This window comes from Scyliorhinus torazame, chromosome 16 (genome assembly GCF_047496885.1).
Source record: "Scyliorhinus torazame isolate Kashiwa2021f chromosome 16, sScyTor2.1, whole genome shotgun sequence".
Classification (NCBI taxonomy): domain Eukaryota; kingdom Metazoa; phylum Chordata; class Chondrichthyes; order Carcharhiniformes; family Scyliorhinidae; genus Scyliorhinus; species Scyliorhinus torazame.
The window spans coordinates 81,457,010-81,478,554 of NC_092722.1; the positions used below are offsets into that span (position 1 = coordinate 81,457,010).

Genomic DNA, 21,545 nt, shown 5'->3' on the forward strand with positions numbered 1-21,545 from the left:
TCTCGCTCGCCTCGGTCTCTCTCTCGCTCGCTCGGTCTCTCTCTCTCGCTCGCTCGGTCTCTCTCTCGCTCGCTCGGTCTCTCTCTCGCTCGCTCGGGTCTCTCTCTCGCTCGCTCGGTCTCTCTCTCGCTCGCTCGGTCTCTCTCTCGCTCGCTCGGTCTCTCTCTCGCTCGCTTCGGTCTCTCTCTCGCTCGCGTCGGTCTCTCTCTCGCTCGCTCGGTCTCTCTCTCGCTCGCTCGGTCTCTCTCTCGCTCGCGTCGGCTCTCTCTCTCGCTCGCTCGGTCTCTCTCTCTCTCTCTCGCTATGTGCCTCTCTCTCTCTCTCTCTCTCGCTCGGTCTCTCGCTCTCGCTCGGTCTCTCTCTCTCGCTCTCGCTCGGTCTCTCTCTCTCTCTCTCTCTCTCTCTGTCTCTCTCTCTCGCTCGGTCTCTCGCTCGGTCTCGCTCGCTCGCTCGCTCGGTCTCTCTCTCGCTCGGCTCGGTCTCTCTCTCGCTCGCTCGGTCTCTCTCTCGCTCGCTCGGTCTCTCTCTCGCTCGCTCGGTCTCTCTCTCGCTCGCTCGGTCTCTCTCTCGCTCGCTCGGTCTCTCTCTCGCTCGCGTCGGTCTCTCTCTCGCTCGCTCGGTCTCTCTCTCGCTCGCTCGGTCTCTCGCTCGCTCGCTCGGTCTCTCGCTCGCTCGCTCGGTCTCTCTCTCGCTCGCTCGGTTCTCTCTCGCTCGCTCGGTCTCTCTCTCGCTCGCTCGGTCTCTCTCTCGCTCGCTCGGTCCTCTCTCTCGCTCGCTCGGTCTCTCTCTCGCTCGCTCGGTCTCTCTCTCGCTCGCTCGGTCTCTCTCTCGCTCGCGTCGGTCTCCTCTCTCCTCGCTCGCTCGGTCTCTCTCTCGCTCGCTCGTCTCTCTCTCGCTCGCTCGGTTCTCTCTCTCGCTCGCTTCGCGTCTCTCTCTCGCTCGCTCGGTCTCTCTCTCGCTCGCTCGGTCTCTCTCTCGCCCGCTCGGTCTCGCTCGCTCGGTCTCTCTCTTCGCTCACTCGGTCTCTCTCCCTCTTGCTTCGGCCCTGTTACCCTGGCCCTTGTTCGGTCTCTCTCACTCTCTCACTGTTTTCCAGTGGATGGCGGGGAGCGAGCGATCATTTTCAGCCGACTTGGAGGGATCCAGCCGAACACCATTTTGGCTGAGGGGCTGCACATAAGGTAGGACTGTCCGGGAGTCAGGGCAAGGTGCTGGGAAGTGACAGGGATGGCTGCACAGTCAATTGATTTGAGAAATTACTTGTTCTTTTAAGCTAAGTAACCTTGTCTAAAGTTATTAATTTTCCCCTCTCCCTCTTCCATCTCGCTCTGTCTCTCTCTCTCAATTTCGCTCTCTCTGCCTGGCCCCCCCCCCTTTCGCTCTCTCTGCCTGGCCCCCCCCTTTCGCTCTCTCTGCCTGCCCCCCCCCTTTCGCTCTCTCTGCCTGGCCCCCCCCTTTCGCTCTCTCTGCCTGGCCCCCCCCCTTTCGCTCTCTCTGCCTGGCCCCCCCCTTTCGCTCTCTCTGCCTGGCCCCCCCCTTTCGCTCTCTCTGCCTGGCCCCCCCCTTTCGCTCTCTCTGCCTGGCCCCCCCCCTTTCGCTCTCTCTGCCTGGCCCCCCCCTTTCGCTCTCTCTGCCTGGCCCCCCCCTTTCGCTCTCTCTGCCTGGCCCCCCCTTTCGCTCTCTCTGCCTGGCCCCCCCCTTTCGCTCTCTCTGCCTGGCCCCCCCCCTTTCGCTCTCTCTGCCTGGCCCCCCCCTTTCGCTCTCTCTGCCTGGCCCCCCCCTTTCGCTCTCTCTGCCTGGCCCCCCCCTTTCGCTCTCTCTGCCTGGCCCCCCCCTTTCGCTCTCTCTGCCTGGCCCCCGCCTTTCGCTCTCTCTCTCTCTCTGCCTGCCCCCCCCCCCCTCGCGCTCTCTCTCTCTCTGCCTGGCCCCCCCTCGCACGCTCTCTCTCACTCTGCCTGGTCCCCCTCGCACGCTCTCTCTCACTCTGCCTGGTCCCCCTCGCGCTCGCGCGCTCTCTCACTCTGCCTGGTCCCCCTCGCACGCTCTCTCTCACTCTGCCTGGTCCCCTTCGCGCTCTCTCTCACTCTGCCTGGTCCCCCTCGCACGCTCTCTCTCACTCTGCCTGGTCCCCCTCGCACGCTCTCTCTCACTCTGCCTGGTCCCCCTCGCGCTCTCTCTCACTCTGCCTGGTCCCCCTCGCACGCTCTCTCTCTCCCTGCCTGGTCCCCCTCGCACGCTCTCTCTCTCCCTGCCTGGTCCCCCTCGCGCGCTCTCTCACTCTGCCTGGTCCCCCTCGCACGCTCTCTCTCTCCCTGCCTGGTCCCCCTCGCGCTCTCTCTCACTCTGCCTGGTCCCCCTCGCACGCTCTCTCTCTCCCTGCCTGGTCCCCCTCGCGCGCTCTCTCACTCTGCCTGGCCCCCCCTCGCGTTCTCTCTCTCTCTGCCTGGCCCCCCCTCGCGTGCTCCGTCTCTCTGCCTGGCCCCCCTCGCGCTCTCTCTCTCTCTGTCTGGCCCCCCTCGCGCTCTCTCTCTCTCTGTCTGGCCCCCCTCGCGCTCTCTCTCTGCCTGGCCCCCCTCGCGCTCTCTCTCTCCCTGCCTGGTCCCCCTCGCACGCTCTCTCTCTCCCTGCCTGGTCCCCCTCGCGCTCTCTCTCTCTCTGCCTGTCCCCCTCGCGCTCTCTCTCACTCTGCCTGGTCCCCCTCGAGCTCTCTCTCTCCCTGCCTGGTCCCCCTCGCGCTCTCTCTCTCTCTGCCTGGCCCCCCCCCCCCCCTCGCGCTCTCTCTCTCTCTGCCTGCCCCCCCCCCCCCCCTCGCGCTCTCTCTCTCTCTCTGCCTGCCCCCCCCTTTCGCTCTCTCTGCCTGGCCCCCCCCCTCGCGCTCTCTCTCTCTCTCTCTCTTTCCCTGGTCCCCCCTTGCACTCTCTCTCTCTCTCTCTGCCTGGCCCCCCTCGCGTGCTCCGTCTCTCTGCCTGGCCCCCCTCGCGCTCTCTCTCACTCTGCCTGGCCCCCCTCGCGCTCTCTCTCTGCCTGGTCCCCCTCGCACGCTCTCTCTCTCCCTGCCTGGTCCCCCTCGCGCTCTCTCTCACTCTGCCTGTCCCCCCTCGCGCTCTCTCTCACTCTGCCTGGTCCCCCTCGCGCTCTCTCTCTCCCTGCCTGGTTCCCCTCGCACGCTCTCTCTCTCCCTGCCTGGTCCCCCTCGCGCTCTCTCTCTCCCTGCCTGGTCCCCCTCGCGCGCTCTCTCACTCTGCCTGGTCCCCCTCGCACGCTCTCTCTCTCCCTGCCTGGTCCCCCTCGCGCTCTCTCTCTCCCTGCCTGGTCCCCCTCGCGCGCTCTCTCACTCTGCCTGGTCCCCCTCGCGCGCTCTCTCACTCTGCCTGGTCCCCCTCGCACGCTCTCTCTCACTCTGCCTGGTCCCCCTCGCGCTCTCTCTCACTCTGCCTGGTCCCCCTCGCACGCTCTCTCTCTCCCTGCCTGGTCCCCCTCGCGCTCTCTCTCACTCTGCCTGGTCCCCCTCGCGCGCTCTCTCACTCTGCCTGGTCCCCCTCGCACGCTCTCTCTCACTCTGCCTGGTCCCCCTCGCACGCTCTCTCTCTCCCTGCCTGGTCCCCCTCGCGCTCTCTCTCACTCTGCCTGGTCCCCCTCGCACGCTCTCTCTCTCCCTGCCTGGTCCCCCTCGCGCTCTCTCTCTCCCTGCCTGGTCCCCCTCGCACGCTCTCTCTCACTCTGCCTGGTCCCCCTCGCACGCTCTCTCTCACTCTGCCTGGTCCCCCTCGCGCGCTCTCTCACTCTGCCTGGTCCCCCTCGCACGCTCTCTCTCACTCTGCCTGGTCCCCCTCGCGCTCTCTCTCACTCTGCCTGGTCCCCCTCGCACGCTCTCTCTCACTCTGCCTGGTCCCCCTCGCGCTCTCTCTCACTCTGCCTGGTCCCCCTCGCACGCTCTCTCTCTCCCTGCCTGGTCCCCCTCGCACGCTCTCTCTCTCCCTGCCTGGTCCCCCTCGCGCTCTCTCTCTCCCTGCCTGGTCCCCCTCGCGCGCTCTCTCACTCTGCCTGGTCCCCCTCGCACGCTCTCTCTCTCCCTGCCTGGTCCCCCTCGCGCTCTCTCTCACTCTGCCTGGTCCCCCTCGCACGCTCTCTCTCTCCCTGCCTGGTCCCCCTCGCGCGCTCTCTCACTCTGCCTGGTCCCCCTCGCGCTCTCTCTCTCTCTGCCTGGTCCCCCTCGCACGCTCTCTCTCTCCCTGCCTGGTCCCCCTCGCGCTCTCTCTCTCCCTGCCTGGTCCCCTCGCGCGCTCTCTCACTCTGCCTGGTCCCCCTCGCACGCTCTCTCTCTCCCTGCCTGGTCCCCCTCGCGCTCTCTCTCACTCTGCCTGGTCCCCCTCGCACGCTCTCTCTCTCCCTGCCTGGTCCCCCTCGCGCGCTCTCTCACTCTGCCTGGTCCCCCTCGCACGCTCTCTCTCTCTCCCTGCCTGGTCCCCCTCGCGCTCTCTCTCACTCTGCCTGGTCCCCCTCGCACGCTCTCTCTCTCCCTGCCTGGCCCCCCTCGCGCTCTCTCTCACTCTGCCTGGTCCCCCTCGCGCTCTCTCTCACTCTGCCTGGTCCCCCTCGCACGCTCTCTCTCACTCTGCCTGGCCCCCCTCGCGCTCTCTCTCACTCTGCCTGGTCCCCCTCGCGCTCTCTCTCTCTCTGCCTGGTCCCCCTCGCGCTCTCTCTCACTCTGCCTGGCCCCCCTCGCGCTCTCTCTCTCTCTGCCTGGCCCCCCTCGCGCTCTCTCTCTGCCTGGTCCCCCTCGCGCTCTCTCTCACTCTGCCTGGCCCCCCTCGAGCTCTCTCTCTCTCCCTGCCTGGTCCCCCTCTCTGTTTCTCCTCTCCCTCCTCGTTCTCACCTCTCTTGTTATCTCCAGGTTACCGTGGTTCCAGTATCCAATTATTTATGACATTCGTGCCAGACCGCGGAAGATCTCCTCGCTGACCGGCAGCAAAGGTAGGAAATAGGGCAGCACGGTGGCACAGTGGGTGAGCACTGCGGCCTCACGGCGCTGAGGTCCCAGGTTCGATCCCGGCTCTGGGTCACTGTCTGTGTGGAGTTAGCACATTCTCCCCGTGTTTACGTGGGTTTCAACCCCACAACCCAAAGATGTGCAGGGTAGGTGGATTGGCCACACTAAATTGCCCCTTAATTGGTAAATGAATTGGGTACTCAAAATTTAAATAAAACAAAGCAAAAGTAGGACATCTGGGCCGGCGCGGGGGGGGGGGGCATTTCAGAGTGGCGTTTAAAAGTGAACCACATTGCTGTCTGTGGGGTGTCAGGAGTTGCATGGAGGCCAGACCGGGGTAAGGATGGAAGGATGGCGGACTTCTCCCCCTAACAAATCTCCGTGAAAGACGGAGAGGGTGGTTTATAACCCCGCGCCTCAGAATGTGGTCCGCAGGACAATTTGGGGGCGCGGAGGGAAGGCGGCGAGAGGTGGCAGGGCTCCACAGTGCAGAGGGATCTGGGTGCGCTGGAGCATCAATCACAAAAGGCTCGTCCGCAGCGACCGCGAGCCATTAGGAAAGCTAATCGGACGTTATCATAGGCAGGGTCTGATTCAGTTGTACAGGGCACTACTCGGGCAAGTGCCTCGGTGTCGAGGATGACCTGCTTCCACTATGGGGGAGGTAACTTTAACGGTGGCTGAACAGTCCAACCCTGGATCCACAGACTGCCACAGCTTTGTGTGGACTCCGCTCAGCCTTTCTGCTGTTTGGCCCTATCACCGTGAGGTGATATGGACGCCTTTGCTGATGATTCTTAGTCATTAGAGTTTCACAGCACCTAAGACGTCCTATTGCGCCGCGCTGGTCATTCAGCGGCGATCTATTCTAATCCCATTTTACAGCACTTGGGCCGTAGCCTTGTGTGCCCTGGCATTCCAAATGCTTGTCTAAATACTTCTTCGATGTTGTGAGGGGTTCCCGCCTCTCCCATCCTTTCAGGCAGTGAAATTCCCACCAACCTCTGGGTGGAAAAGCTTTTCCTCAAATCCCCGGAATCTCCTGCCAAGGCATAGCAGGCTATGGACTGAGTACTGTAAAATGGGATTAGAATAGGGACTGGCACAGATGTGATGGGCCGAACAGCTGTTTCTGTGCTGTCGACCTCCGTGACTCTACATCTCAGAATATTGTGCAGAGTTTTGATCTCCGTATTGAAGGAAAGATGTAAATTCACTGGAAGCCGCTCAGAGGAGGTTTACCGGACTCGTAACAGCAATGGGCAGGTTCTTGACTGAGGGTTTTTTGGCTTGTTTCCGCTGGACTTTAAGAGGTGACTCGATCAAAACCTTTCAGATCCTGAGGGGGGGGATTGATGGGTGTGGATGTGGAGAGGATGTTTCCTCTTGTAAGGAATCTGGAACCGGGGGGAAATCACGGTTTAGAAATAAGAGATCGCCGTTTTAAGCTGGAGATCCGGAGAATATCTCTGCGGATTCTCTTGAGAAGCAGCGGACGCTGAATCGTTTCGTATCTTTGAGGCAGAGCTGGAGAGATTGTTGAGCAACGTGAGGGGCTGAATGGTCATCGGGGTCAGCAGGCATCGGGGTCAGGTGGCATTAGAATCAGGCAGGTTCTTATTGAATGGGAGAGCAGGGCTCGAAGGGCGGAGCGTCCTTGTTCCCGCTCCTGGCTCACGTGTTCATAATGCAAGTGGCAGGCGGGTGGGTGGCTGTGTGGGCAAAGTGAGGGGTGCCGGGGTAACCAAGAGGGACCCCAGGCTTTATTCCCTGCCCAAGCTGGGATCCGCTGTTCAGGGAGCAAGGGTGGGTCTACGTTTGCAGAATCTGTCACACTCTTATCGCTCTCTTTTGCCACCCTCTCTGCCCTCCGTCCCCCCTTGCTCTCTGCCCTCCCTCCCCCCTCGCTCTCTGCCCTCCCTCCCCCCTCGCTCTCTGCCCTCCCTCCCCCCTCGCTCTCTGCCCTCCCTCCCCCCTCGCTCTCTGCCCTCCCTCCCCCCTCGCTCTCTGCCCTCCCTCCCCCCTCGCTCTCTGCCCTCCCTCCCCCCTCGCTCTCTGCCCTCCCTCCCCCCTCGCTCTCTCTCTCCCTCCCCCCTCGCTCTCTCTCTCCCTCCCCCCTCGCTCTCTCTCTCCCTCCCCCCTCGCTCTCTCTCTCCCTCCCCCCTCGCTCTCTCTCTCCCTCCCCCCTCGCTCTCTCCCTCCCTCCCCCCTCGCTCTCTCCCTCCCTCCCCCCTCGCTCTCTCCCTCCCTCCCCCCTCGCTCTCTCCCTCCCTCCCCCCTCGCTCTCTCCCTCCCTCCCCCCTCGCTCTCTCCCTCCCTCCCCCCTCGCTCTCTCCCTCCCTCCCCCCTCGCTCTCTCCCTCCCTCCCCCTCGCTCCCTCCCTCCCCCTCGCTCTCTCCCTCCCTCCCCCTCGCTCTCTCCCTCCCTCCCCCTCGCTCTCTCCCTCCCTCCCCCTCGCTCTCTGCTCTCCCTCCCCCTCGCTCTCTCCCTCCCTCCCCCCTCGCTCTCTCCCTCCCTCCCCCCTCGCTCTCTCCCTCCCTCCCCCCTCGCTCTCACCCTCCCTCCCCCTCGCTCTCACCCTCCCTCCCCCCTCGCTCTCACCCTCCCTCCCCCCTCGCTCCCTCCCTCCCCCCTCGCTCTCTCCCTCCCTCCCCCTCGCTCTCTCCCTCCCTCCCCCCTCGCTCTCTCCCTCCCTCCCCCCTCGCTCTCTCCCTCCCTCCCCCCTCGCTCTCTCCCTCCCTCCCCCTCGCTCCCTCCCTCCCTCCCCCTCGCTCCCTCCCTCCTCCCCCCTCGCTCTCTCCCTCCCCCTCGCTCTCTCCCTCCCTCCCCTCGCTCTCTCCCTCCCTCCCCCTCGCTCTCTCCCTCCCTCCCCCTCGCTCTCTCCCTCCCTCCCCCCTCGCTCTCTCCCTCCCTCCCCCCTCGCTCTCTCCCTCCCTCCCCCCTCGCTCTCTCCCTCCCTCCCCCCTCGCTCTCTCCCTCCCTCCCCCCTCGCTCTCTCCCTCCCTCCCCCCTCGCTCTCTCCCTCCCTCCCCGCTCTCTCCCTCCCCCCTCGCTCTCTCCCTCCCTCCCCCCTCGCTCTCTCCCTCCCTCCCCCCTCGCTCTCTCCCTCCCTCCCCCTCGCTCTCTCCCTCCCTCCCCCCTCGCTCTCTCCCTCCCTCCCCCCTCGCTCTCTCCCTCCCTCCCCCCTCGCTCTCTCCCTCCCTCCCCCCTCGCTCTCTCCCTCCCTCCCCCCTCGCTCTCTCCCTCCCTCTCCCCTCGCTCTCTCCCTCCCTCTCCCCTCGCTCTCTCCCTCCTCCCCCCCCCCTCGCTCTCTCCCTTCCCCCTCGCTCTCTCCCTCCCTCCCCCCCTCCCTCCCCCCCCTCGCTCTCTCCCTCCCTCCTCCCTCCCCCCCTCGCTCTCTCCCTCCCTCCCCCCCCCCTCCCTCTCTCCCTCCCTCTCTCCCTCTCTCCCTCCCTCTCTCCCTCCCTCCCTCCCCCCCTCCCTCCCCCCTCCCTCCCCCCCCCTCCCCCCCTCCTCCCCCCCTCCCCCCCCCTCCCTCCCTCCCCTCCCTCCCCCCCTCCCTCCCTCCCCTCCCTCCCTCCCCCCTCGCTCTCCCTCCCTCCCCACTCCCCCTCGCTCTCCCTCCCTCCCCCCTCGCCCTCGCTCTCCCTCCCTCCCCCCTCGCCCTCGCTCTCCCTCCCTCCCCCCTCGCCCTCGCTCTCCCTCCCTCCCCCCTCGCCCTCGCTCTCCCTCCCTCCCCCCTCGCCCTCGCTCTCCCTCCCTCCCCCCTCGCCCTCGCTCTCCCTCCCTCCCCCCTCGCCCTCGCTCTCCCTCCCTCCCCCCTCGCCCTCGCTCTCCCTCCCTCCCCCCTCGCCCTCGCTCTCCCTCCCTCCCCCCTCGCTCTCCCTCCCTCCCCCTCGCCCTCGCTCTCCCTCCCTCCCCCCTCGCCCTCGCTCTCCCTCCCTCCCCCCTCGCCCTCGCTCTCCCTCCCTCCCCCCTCGCCCTCGCTCTCCCTCCCTCCGCCCTCGCCCTCGCTCTCCCTCCCTCCCCCTCGCCCTCGCTCTCCCTCCCTCCCCCTCGCCCTCGCTCTCCCTCCCTCCCCCCTCGCCCTCGCTCTCCCTCCCCCTCGCCCTCCCTCCCTCCCCCCTCGCCCTCGCTCCCTCCCCCCTCGCCCTCGCTCTCCCTCCCTCCCCCCTCGCCCTCGCTCTCCCTCCCTCCCCCCTCGCCCTCGCTCTCCCTCCCTCCCCCCTCGCTCTCCCTCCCTCCGCCCTCGCCCTCGCTCTCCCTCCCTCCCCCTCGCCCTCGCTCTCCCTCCCTCCCCCTCGCCCTCGCTCTCCCTCCTCCCCCTCGCCCTCGCTCTCCCTCCCTCCCCCCTCGCCCTCGCTCTCCCTCCCCCCTCGCCCTCCCTCCCTCCCCCCTCGCCCTCGCTCTCCCTCCCTCCCCCCTCGCCCTCGCTCTCCCTCCCTCCCCCCTCGCCCTCGCTCTCCCTCCCTCCCCCCTCGCCCTCGCTCTCCCTCCCTCCCCCCTCGCCCTCGCTCTCCCTCCCTCCCCCCTCGCCCTCGCTCTCCCTCCCTCCCCCTCGCCCTCGCTCTCCCTCCCTCCCCCCTCGCCCTCGCTCTCCCTCCCTCCCCCCTCGCCCTCGCTCTCCCTCCCTCCCCCCTCGCCCTCGCTCTCCCTCCCTCCCCCTCGCCCTCGCTCTCCCTCCCTCCCCCCTCGCCCTCGCTCTCCCTCCCTCCCCCCTCGCCCTCGCTCTCCCTCCCTCCCCCCTCGCCCTCGCTCTCCCTCCCTCCCCCTCGCCCTCGCTCTCCCTCCCTCCCCCTCGCCCTCGCTCTCCCTCCCTCCGCCCTCGCTCTCCCTCCCTCCCCCCTCGCCCTCGCTCTCCCTCCCTCCCCCCTCGCCCTCGCTCTCCCTCCCTCCCCCCTCGCCCTCGCTCTCCCTCCCTCCCCCCTCGCCCTCGCTCTCCCTCCCTCCCCCCTCGCCCTCGCTCTCCCTCCCTCCCCCCTCGCCCTCGCTCTCCCTCCCTCCCCCCTCGCCCTCGCTCTCCCTCCCTCCCCCCTCGCCCTCGCTCTCCCTCCCTCCCCCCTCGCCCTCGCTCTCCCTCCCTCCCCCCTCGCCCTCGCTCTCCCTCCCTCCCCCCTCGCCCTCGCTCTCCCTCCCTCCCCCCTCGCCCTCGCTCTCCCTCCCTCGCCCTCGCTCTCCCTCCCTCCCCCCTCGCCCTCGCTCTCCCTCCCTCCCCCCTCGCCCTCGCTCTCCCTCCCTCCCCCCTCGCCCTCGCTCTCCCTCCCTCCCCCCTCGCCCTCGCTCTCCCTCCCTCCCCCCTCGCCCTCGCTCTCCCTCCCTCCCCCCTCGCCCTCGCTCTCCCTCCCTCCCCCCTCGCCCTCGCTCTCCCTCCCTCCCCCCTCGCCCTCGCTCTCCCTCCCTCCCCCCTCGCCCTCGCTCTCCCTCCCTCCCCCCTCGCCCTCGCTCTCCCTCCCTCCCTCCCCCTCGCCCTCGCTCTCCCTCCCTCCCCCTCGCCCTCGCTCTCCCTCCCTCCCCCCTCGCCCTCGCTCTCCCTCCCTCCCCCCTCGCTCTCCCTCCCTCCCCCCTCGCTCTCCCTCCCTCCCCCCTCGCCCTCGCTCTCCCTCCCTCCCCCCTCGCCCTCGCTCTCCCTCCCTCCCCCCTCGCCCTCGCTCTCCCTCCCTCCCCCCTCGCCCTCGCTCTCCCTCCCTCCCCCCTCGCCCTCGCCCTCGCCCTCCCTCCCCCTCCCCCCTCGCTCTCCCTCCCTCGCCCTCGCTCTCCCTCCCTCCCCCCTCGCCCTCGCTCTCCCTCCCTCCCCCTCGCCCTCGCCCTCCCTCCCTCCCCCCTCGCCCTCGCCCTCCCTCCCTCCCCCCTCGCCCTCGCCCTCCCTCCCCCTCGCCCTCGCTCTCCCTCGCTCTCCCTCCCTCCCCCCTCGCTCTCCCTCCCTCCCCCCTCGCCCTCCCTCCCTCCCCCCTCCCCCCTCGCCCTCCCTCCCTCCCCCTCGCCCTCCCTCCCTCCCCCCTCGCCCTCCCTCCCTCCCCCTCGCCCTCCCCCCTCGCCCTCCCTCCCTCCCGCCCTACCTCCCCCCTCGCCCTCGCCCTCCCTCCCCCCTCGCCCTCGCCCTCCCTCCCCCCTCGCCCTCCCTCCCCCCTCGCCCTCGCTCTCCCTCCCTCCCCCCTCGCCCTCGCTCTCCCTCCCTCCCCCCTCGCTCTCCCTCTCCCTCCCTCCCCCCTCGCTCTCCCTCCCTCCCCCCTCGCCCTCGCTCCCTCCCCCCTCGCCCTCGCTCTCCCTCCCTCCCCCCTTGCCCTCGCTCTCCCTCCCCCCTCGCCCTCGCTCTCCCTCCCTCCCCCCTCGCCCTCGCTCTCCCTCCCTCCCTCCCCCCTCGCCCTCCCTCCCTCCCCCCTCGCCCTCGCTCTCCCTCCCTCCCCCCTCGCCCTCGCTCTCCCTCCCTCCCCCCTCGCCCTCGCTCTCCCTCCCTCCCCCCTCGCCCTCGCTCTCCCTCCCTCCCCCTCGCCCTCGCTCTCCCTCCCTCCCCCCTCGCCCTCGCTCTCCCTCCCTCCCCCCTCGCCCTCGCTCTCCCTCCCCCTCGCTCTCCCTCCCTCCCCCCTCGCCCTCGCTCTCCCTCCCTCCCCCCTCGCCCTCGCTCTCCCTCCCTCCGCCCTCGCTCTCGCTCTCCCTCCCTCCGCCCTCGCTCTCGCTCTCCCTCCCTCCCCCCTCGCCCTCGCTCCCTCCCCCCTCGCTCTCCCTCCCTCCCCCCTCGCCCTCGCTCTCCCTCCCTCCCCCCTCGCCCTCGCTCTCCCTCCCTCCCTCCCCCCTCGCCCTCGCTCTCCCTCCCTCCCTCCCCCCTCGCCCTCGCTCTCCCTCCCTCCCTCCCCCCTCGCCCTCGCTCTCCCTCCCTCCCTCCCCCCTCGCCCTCGCTCTCCCTCCCTCCCCCCTCGCCCTCGCTCTCCCTCCCTCCCCCCTCGCCCTCCCCCCCTCTCCCTCCCTCCCCCCTCGCCCTCGCTCTCCCTCCCCCCTCGCCCTCGCTCTCCCTCCCTCCCTCCCCCCTCGCGCTCGCTCTCCCTCCCTCCCTCCCCCCTCGCGCTCGCTCTCCCTCCCTCCCCCCTCGCCCTCGCTCTCCCTCCCTCCCCCCTCGCCCTCGCTCTCCCTCCCTCCCCCCTCGCCCTCGCTCTCCCTCCCTCCCCCCTCGCCCTCGCTCTCCCTCCCTCCCTCCCCCCTCGCCCTCGCTCTCCCTCCCTCCCTCCCCCTCGCCCTCGCTCTCCCTCCCTCCCTCCCCCCTCGCCCTCGCTCTCCCTCCCTCCCTCCCCCCTCGCCCTCGCTCTCCCTCCCTCCCTCCCTCCCCCCTCGCCCTCGCTCTCCCTCCCTCCCTCCCCCCTCGCCCTCGCTCTCCCTCCCTCCCTCCCCCCTCGCCCTCGCTCTCCCTCCCTCCCCCCTCGCCCTCGCTCTCCCTCCCTCCCCCCTCGCCCTCGCTCTCCCTCCCTCCCCCCTCGCCCTCGCTCTCCCTCCCTCCCCCCTCGCCCTCGCTCTCCCTCCCTCCCTCCCCCCTCGCCCTCGCTCTCCCTCCCTCCCTCCCCCCTCGCGCTCGCTCTCCCTCCCTCCCTCCCCCCTCGCGCTCGCTCTCCCTCCCTCCCCCCTCGCCCTCGCTCTCCCTCCCTCCCCCCTCGCCCTCCCTCCCTCCCCCCTCGCCCTCGCTCTCCCTCCCTCCCTCCCCCCTCGCCCTCGCTCTCCCTCCCTCCCTCCCCCCTCGCCCTCGCTCTCCCTCCCTCCCCCCTCGCCCTCGCTCTCCCTCCCTCCCCCCTCGCCCTCGCTCTCCCTCCCTCCCCCCTCGCCCTCGCTCTCCCTCCCTCCCCCCTCGCCCTCGCTCTCCCTCCCTCCCCCCTCGCCCTCGCTCTCCCTCCCTCCCCCCTCGCCCTCGCTCTCCCTCCCTCCCCCTCGCCCTCGCTCTCCCTCCCTCCCCCCTCGCCCTCGCTCTCCCTCCCTCCCCCCTCGCCCTCGCTCTCCCTCCCTCCCCCCTCGCCCTCGCTCTCCCTCCCCCTCGCTCTCCCTCCCTCCCCCCTCGCCCTCGCTCTCCCTCCCTCCGCCCTCGCTCTCGCTCTCCCTCCCTCCCCCCTCGCCCTCGCTCCCTCCCCCCTCGCTCTCCCTCCCTCCCCCCTCGCCCTCGCTCTCCCTCCCTCCCTCCCCCCTCGCCCTCGCTCTCCCTCCCTCCCTCCCCCCTCGCCCTCGCTCTCCCTCCCTCCCTCCCCCTCGCCCTCGCTCTCCCTCCCTCCCTCCCCCCTCGCCCTCGCTCTCCCTCCCTCCCTCCCCCTCGCCCTCGCTCTCCCTCCCTCCCTCCCCCCTCGCCCTCGCTCTCCCTCCCTCCCTCCCCCCTCGCCCTCGCTCTCCCTCCCTCCCCCCTCGCCCTCGCTCTCCCTCCCTCCGCCCTCGCCCTCCCTCCCTCCCCCCTCGCCCTCGCTCTCCCTCCCTCCCTCCCCCCTCGCCCTCGCTCTCCCTCCCTCCCTCCCCCTCGCCCTCGCTCTCCCTCCCTCCCTCCCCCCTCGCGCTCGCTCTCCCTCCCTCCCTCCCCCCTCGCGCTCGCTCTCCCTCCCTCCCTCCCCCCTCGCGCTCGCTCTCCCTCCCTCCCTCCCCCCTCGCGCTCGCTCTCCCTCCCTCCCCCCTCGCGCTCGCTCTCCCTCCCTCCCCCCTCGCGCTCGCTCTCCCTCCCTCCCCCCTCGCGCTCGCTCTCCCTCCCTCCCCCCTCGCGCTCTCCCCTCCCTCCGTTACCCCCAGATCTGCAGATGGTGAACATCTCTCTACGTGTGCTATGTCGGCCGAACGCTCTGACCCTCCCCGTCATGTACCAGCAGCTGGGGCTGGACTACGATGAGCGTGTTCTTCCTTCCATAGTCAACGAGGTGCTGAAGAGCGTGGTGGCCAAGTTTAACGCATCGCAGCTGATCATTCAGAGGGCGCAGGTACAACAGATGCCAAGTCCAACCCCGGCCTGGTGGGGACGGAAAGCCTCAGGCAGCTGTGAGGCGGGGAGGAGAGTGAGATAGACTAGAGAGAGAGGGACTGGCACAGACCGAGGGGAAGAGAGGAGGGCCGGGGCGGACAGAGGGCCGGGGCGGACGGAGGGCCGGGGCGGACGGAGGGCCGGGGCGGACGGAGGGCCGGGGCGGACGGAGGGCCGGGGCGGACGGAGGGCCGGGGCGGACGGAGGGCCGGGGCGGACGGAGGGCCGGGGCGGACGGAGGGCCGGGGCGGACGGAGGGCCGGGGCGGACGGAGGGCCGGGGCGGACGGAGGGCCGGGGCGGACGGAGGGCCGGGGCGGACGGAGGGCCGGGGCGGACGGAGGGCCGGGGCGGACGGAGGGCCGGGGCGGACGGAGGGCCGGGGCGGACGGAGGGCCGGGGCGGACGGAGGGCCGGGGCGGACGGAGGGCCGGGGCGGACGGAGGGCCGGGGCGGACGGAGGGCCGGGGCGGACGGAGGGCCGGGGCGGGGGGAGGGCCGGCTGGGGGGGCGGGGCGGGGGGACGGCCGGCTGGGGGGGGGGGGCGGGGGGAGGGCCGGCGGGGAGGGGGGCGGGGGGAGGGCCGGCTGGGGGGGGCGGGGGAGGGCCGGCTGGGGGGGGGGCGGGGGAGGGCCGGCTGAGGGGGAGGTGGGCAGAAGGAGATTGACGGGGGGAGAGAATGAGGGGGAGCGAGAGACAAAGACAGCGAAATTGGGTGACGTAAAAAAAGATGGACTAGAGGGGGCAGAGTGAGAGAGACGGGTATGAGAGGGATGAGGATAGACGAGAGAGAGCAAGTAATGCGAGACTGGCAGAGGATAAGGAGAGAGTAAGCGAGGGGGTTGCTGTCGGGGTTTGGTGAGCTAGGCAATGTGTGGGCACTCCCACACCGTTCAGAGCTTGGCGTGCAGTCCTGTCTCTCGGGGGGGAGAGGGTGAACTGGATCTCCTGCTTTGACGGAAATTCTCTCCCCTTTTACCCCACTCCGCTCCCAAGGTGTCGCTGCTGATCCGACGGGATTTGACAGAACGGGCAAAGGATTTCAACATCATCCTGGATGACGTGGCGATAACGGAGCTGAGCTTTAGTAAGGAATACACGGCAGCGGTGGAATCCAAACAAGTGGGTGAGTATTGGAGTCCGAGGCAGAATGTGGGTGGAGTCCAGTGTGGCCTCCGCCTTTGTCTGAGAGGATGTGCACTCAAGTGGTGTGCGTCATGTGCACGAGGGATGCGTGCACAAGGAACGTGTGCGTGCATGTGTGTGGTCATGATGGGCATATAACACACGTGTGCAGGCACAAGGGGTGCGTGGGTGGGAGGGGTGAGTGCAGGCACGAGAGGGGTGCGTCACATGAGTGCGGGCACGAGGGGTGTGTGTCGTGAGTGTGGGCACGAGGGGGGGTCGCGTGAGTGCGGGCATGCGGGGTGTGTGTCGTGAGTGCGGGCATGCGGGGTGTGTGTCGTGTGTGCGGGCACGCGGGGTGTGTGTCGTGAGTGCGGGCACGCGGGGTGTGTGTCGTGTGTGCGGGCGCGAGGGGTGTGTGCGGGTGTGGGCGCGAGGGTACAGACGCACTAATGCGGGCACAAGGGGCGCACAGCAGTCACCGTATCTCCTGATACATTACGTAGGTGTAAAATGTGCTCCACCTATCTCTTTCTATTGTTTATAAATTTAGAGTACCCAGTTATTTTTTCCAATTAAGGGGCAATTTAGCGTGGCCAATCCACCTAACCTGCACATCTTTGGGTTGTGGGGGTGAAACCAACGCAGACACGGGGAGAATGTGACCCAGGACAGTGACCCAGGGCCGGGATTCGAACCCGGGTCCTCAGCGCCGTAGGCAGCAGTGCTAACCACTGTGCCACCGTGCTGCCCTCACCTATCTCTCTATCGCTCTCACTCTGTCTCTACCCCCCCCTCATTGGCCTCCTTCTGCACTGTCGGAGACTTTCAGCCCATCAAGTCTGCCCTGACCCTCTGAAAGAGCTCCCTAGCTCGGCCCATTCCCCCGCTCTATCCCTGTACCCCTTGCATTGATCATCGTCATCATCCACCTAACCTGCACATCTTTGGGCTGTGGGCGAAGCCGGAGCACCCGGAGGAAACCCACGCGCACACGGGGAGAAAGTACAAACTCCACACAGTCACCCAAAGCCGGAATCGAACCCGGTTCCCTGGCTCTGTGAGGCAGCAGGGCCACTGCCTGTGGTAACCCAGCCTCGTGGTAATCCGGTCTCTCGCTCTCACAGTAACCCACTCCCTTTCAGTCTGGCCGTCTTGCCTGTCTCTCTCTCTCTCTCTTGCGGTAACCCAGTCTCTCTCTCCCTCCCTCTCCCCAGCCCAGCAGGAAGCTCAGCGCGCCCAGTTCATGGTGGAAAAGGCCAAGCAGGAGCAGCGACAGAAGATTGTCCAGGCAGAGGGAGAGGCAGCGGCGGCCTCCATGATATCCTTTGGACGGTGGCTGGGCTGGATGCCGAGCGACGCTGAGATGAGGCTTGGGGGGCCTTGCTGCTCTGCACTGGAGGGCGGACACTGCTGGGAGGAAGGGAAGACAGTTGGGGGGGGGGGGGGATCAGCTCGCTATTCAACTGTGAGTGTTTTGCCGATTTAGGAAACCCCAGTCTCCCCTGGGTGGGTCAGCACAGCTGACTGTGCGCACCGTGGTGGTCCCACACCCTGCTCCCAAACGTTACAGCAACCCCCCCTTGGAAACATGCTTTTCGCTTTCCTTAACACATCTCCCCACATTGGGGAAGCCATCATGAAAAACACCGGATATCTCAAACTTAGGAAGATCAGAGCTGCTCAGAGCATCGCCAAGACTGTGAGTATTCCCCAGGATACGGCTTCCACACACACTGACTCTCACTGGGGTTCACGTTCCACACACACACTGACTCTCACTGGGATACGGGTTCCACACACACTGACTCTCACTGGGGTACGGGTTCCACACACACTGACTCTCTCTGGGGTACGGGTTCCACACACACCGACTCTCACTGGGGTACGGGTTCCACACTCACTGACTCTCACTGGGGTACGGGTTCCACACACACTGACTCTCACTGGGGTCTGGGTCCCACACTCACTGACTCTCACTGCAGTACGGGCCTCACACACACTGACTCTCACTGGGGTACGGGTTCCACACACACTGACTCTCACTGGGGTACGGGTTCCACACACACTGACTCACGGGGTGTGGGTCTCACACACACTGACTCTCACTGGGGTTCACGTTCCACACACACTGACTATCACTGGGGTCTGGGTCCCACACTCACTGACTCTCACTGCAGTACGGGCCTCACACACACTGACTCTCACTGGGGTACGGGTTCCACACACACACTGACTCTCACTGGGGTACGGGTTCCACACACTGACTCTCACTGGGGTACGGGTTCCACACACACTGACTCTCACTGGGGTACGGGTTCCACACACACTGACTCTCACTGGGGTACGGGTTCCACACACACTGACTCTCACTGGGGTACGGGTTCCACACACACTGACTCTCACTGGGGTACGGGTTCCACACACTGACTCTCACTGGGATACGGGTCTCACACACACTGACTCTCACTGGGGTACAGGTTCCACACACTGACTCTCACTGGCGTACGGATTCCACACACACTGACTCTCACTGGGGTATGGGTTCCACACACTGACTCTCACTGGGGTACGGGTTCCACACACTGACTCTCACTGGGGTGTGGGTCTCACACACACTGACTCTCACTGGGGTACGGGTTCCACACACTGACTCTCACTGGGGTGCGGGTTCCACACACGCTGACTCTCACTGGGGTCTGGGTCCCACACACGCTGACTCTCACTGGGGTACAGGTTCCACACACTGACTCTCACTGGGGTACGGGTTCCACACACACTGACTCTCACTGGGGTACACGTTCCACACACACTGCCTCTCACTGGGGTACACGTTCCACACACACTGCCTCTCACTGGGGTACACGTTCCACACACACTGCCTCTCACTGGAGTACGGGTTCCACACACACTGACTCTCACTGGAGTACGGGTTCCACACACACTGACTCTCACTGGGGTACGGGTTCCACACACACTCACTCTCACTGGGGTACGGGTTCCACACACACTTTCTCTCACTGGGGTACGGGTTCCACACACACTGACTCACGGGGTGTGGGTCTCACACACACTGACTCTCACTGGAGTACGGGTTCCACACACACTGACTCTCACTGGGGTACACGTTCCACACACACTGACTCTCACTGGGTTACGGGTTCCACACACTGCCTCTCACTGGGGTACGGCTTCCACACACACTGACTCTCACTGGGATACGGGTCTCACACACAGACTCTCACTGGGGTACGGGTTCCACCCACACTGACTCTCACTGGGGTACGGGTTCCACACACACTGACTCTCACTGGGGTACGGGTTCCACACACACTCACTCTCACTGGGGTACGGGTTCCACACACACTTTCTCTCACTGGGGTACGGGTTCCACACACACTGACTCACGGGGTGTGGGTCTCACACACACTGACTCTCACTGGGGTACGGGTTCCACACACTGCCTCTCACTGGGGTACACGTTCCACACATACTGACTCTCACTGGGGTACGGGTTCCACACACTGCCTCTCACTGGGGTACACGTTCCACACACACTGACTCTCACTGGGGTACAGGTTCCACACACACTGACTCTCACTGGGGAATGGGTTCCACACACACTGACTCTCACTGGGGTCTGGGTCCCACACGCTGACTCTCACTGGGGTACAGGTTCCACACACACTGACTCTCACTGGGGTACGGGTTCCACACACACTGACTCTCACTGGGTTACGGGTTCCACACACACTGACTCTCACTGGAGTACGGGTTCCACACACTGACTCTCACTGGGGTACGGGTTCCACACACTGACTCTCACTGGGGTCTGGGTCCTACACACGCTGACTCTCACTGGGGTCTGGGTCCCACACACGCTGACTCTCACTGGGGTTCGGGTTCCACACACAATGACTCTCACTGGGGTAGGGGTTCCACACACACTGACTCTCACTGGGGTACGGGTCCTACACACGCTGACTCTCACTGGGTTTCGGGTTCCACACACACTGACTCTCACTGGGGTACGGGTTCCACACACACTGACTCTCACTGGGGTACGGGTACACACACCCTGACTCTCACTGGGTTACGGGTCTCACACACACCGACTCTCACTGGGGTACGGGTTCCACACACACTGACTCTCACTGGGACACGGGTCTCACACACACTGACTCACGGGGTGTGGGTCTCACACACACTTTCTCTCACTGGGGTACGGGTTCCACACACACTGACTCTTACTGGGGTACACGTTCCACACACGCTGACTCTCACTGGGGTACGGGTTCCACACACACTGACTCTCACTGGGGTATGGGTTCCACACACCCTGACTCTCACTGGGTTACGGGTTCCACACACACCGACTCTCACTGGGGTACACGTTCCACACACACTGACTATCACTGTGGTACGGGTCTCACACACACTGACTCTCACTGGGGTACGGGTCTCACACACACTGACTCTCACTGGGGTCTGGGTCCCACACACGCTGACTCTCACTGGGGTTCGGGTTCCACACACGCTGACTCTCACTGGGGTTCGGGTTCCACACACACTGACTCTCACTGGGGTACGGGTTCCACACACACTGACTCTCACTGGGGTTCGGGTTCCACACACACTGACTCTCACTGGGGTTCGGGTTCCACACACACTGACTCTCACTGGGGTACGGGTTCCACACACTGACTCTCACTGGGGTACACGTTCCACACACTGACTCTCACTGGGGTACGGGTTCCACACACTGACTCTCACTGGGGTACGGCTTCCACACACACTGACTCTCACTGGGATACGGGTCTCACACACACTGACTCTCACTGGGGTACACGTTCCACACACACTGACTATCACTGGGGTCTGGGTCCCACACACGCTGACTCTCACTGTGGTTCGGGTTCCACACACACTGACTCTCACTGGGGTACAGGTTCCACACACACTGACTCTCACTGGGGTACGGGTTCCACACACCCTGACTCTCACTGGGTTACGGGTCTCACACACACCGACTCTCACTGGGGTACGGGTTCCACACACACTGACTCTCACTGGGACACGGGCCTCACACACACTGACTCTCACTGGGGTACGGGTTCCACACACACAGACTCACGGGGTGTGGGTCTCACACACACTTTCTCTCACTGGGGTACGGGTTCCACACACACTGACTCACGGGGTGTGGGTCTCACACACACTGTCTCTCACTGGGGTACGGGTTCCACACACACTGACTATCACTGGGGTCTGGGTCCTACACACGCTGACTCTCACTGGGGTCTGGGTTCCACACACACTGACTATCACTGGGGTACGGGTCCCACACACGCTGACTCTCACTGGGGTTCGGGTTCCACACACAATGACTCTCACTGGGGTAGGGGTTCCACACACACTGACTCTCACTGGGGTACGGGTCCCACACACGCTGACTCTCACTGGGGTACGGGTCCCACACACGCTGACTCTCACTGGGGTCTGGGTCCCACACACACTGACTCTCACTGGGGTTCGGGTTCCACACAAACTGACTCTCACTGGGGTACGGGTTCCACACACACTGACTCTCACTGGGGTACGGGTTCCACACACACTGACTCTCACTGGGACACGGGCCTCACACACTGACTCTCACTGGAGTACGGGTTCCACACACTTTATGATCCTAACCCATTTTGTTTTAATTCACAGATGTCAGTTTCTCAGAACCGAATATACTTAAATTCGGATAGTTTGATCCTTAACCTTCAGGATGAAGCATTCACCAAGTGAGATAACTTATTCCTGAGAATATCTATCTGTATCTAACCCGTGCTGTACCTGTTCTGGGAGTGTTTGATGGGGACAGTGTAGAGGGAGCTTTACTCTGTATCTAACCCTGTGCTGTACCTGTCCTGGGAGTGTTTGATGGGGACAGTGTGGAGGGAGCTTTACTCTGTATCTAACCCCGTGCTATACCTGTCCTGGGAGTGTTTGATGGGGACAGTGTAGAGGGAGCTTTACTCTGTATCTAACCCCGTGCTGTACCTGTCCTGGGAGTGTTTGATGGGGATAGTGTAGAGGGAACTTTACTCTGTATCTAACCCCATGCTATACCTGTCCTGGGAGTGTTTGATGGGGGACAGTGTAGTGGGAGGTTTACTCTGTCTCGAACCCTGTGCTATCCTGTCAGTATCATTATTTCCTCCATTTAAAATAGAATCCCTGGAGTGCAGAAAGAAGCCCTTCAGCCCATCGAGTCTGCACTGATCCTCTGAAGCACCCACCCACTCTCCCACCCTTTCCCTGTAACCCCATTCAAACTTTGGACACTAAGGGACAAGTTTTTCATGGCCAATCTACCTGACCTGCACATTTTGGACTGTGGGAGGAAACCGGAGCACCCAAAGGAAACCCACGCAGACTCAGACAGAACGTGAAAACTCCACATAGACAGTCACCC

The 21,545-nt window shown here is 65.9% G+C and overlaps 1 protein-coding gene across 1 annotated transcript in view; it reads left to right on the forward strand.

Annotated features, from left to right (window-relative positions):
* The window catches only part of LOC140392907 (prohibitin-2-like), a 38,444-nt gene extending 17,516 nt beyond the window's left edge, over positions 1–20,928 (forward strand). Inside the window, exons 3-9 of the mRNA XM_072478678.1 lie at positions 1,097–1,181; positions 4,895–4,974; positions 13,733–13,917; positions 14,954–15,083; positions 16,300–16,403; positions 16,707–16,784; positions 20,795–20,928. Coding sequence (XP_072334779.1) covers positions 1,097–1,181; positions 4,895–4,974; positions 13,733–13,917; positions 14,954–15,083; positions 16,300–16,403; positions 16,707–16,784; positions 20,795–20,875 — 743 coding nt within the window. The 3' untranslated portion in view covers positions 20,876–20,928. The remainder of the gene's footprint in view (positions 1–1,096; positions 1,182–4,894; positions 4,975–13,732; positions 13,918–14,953; positions 15,084–16,299; positions 16,404–16,706; positions 16,785–20,794) is intronic.
* Positions 20,929–21,545: the final 617 nt, after the last annotated feature.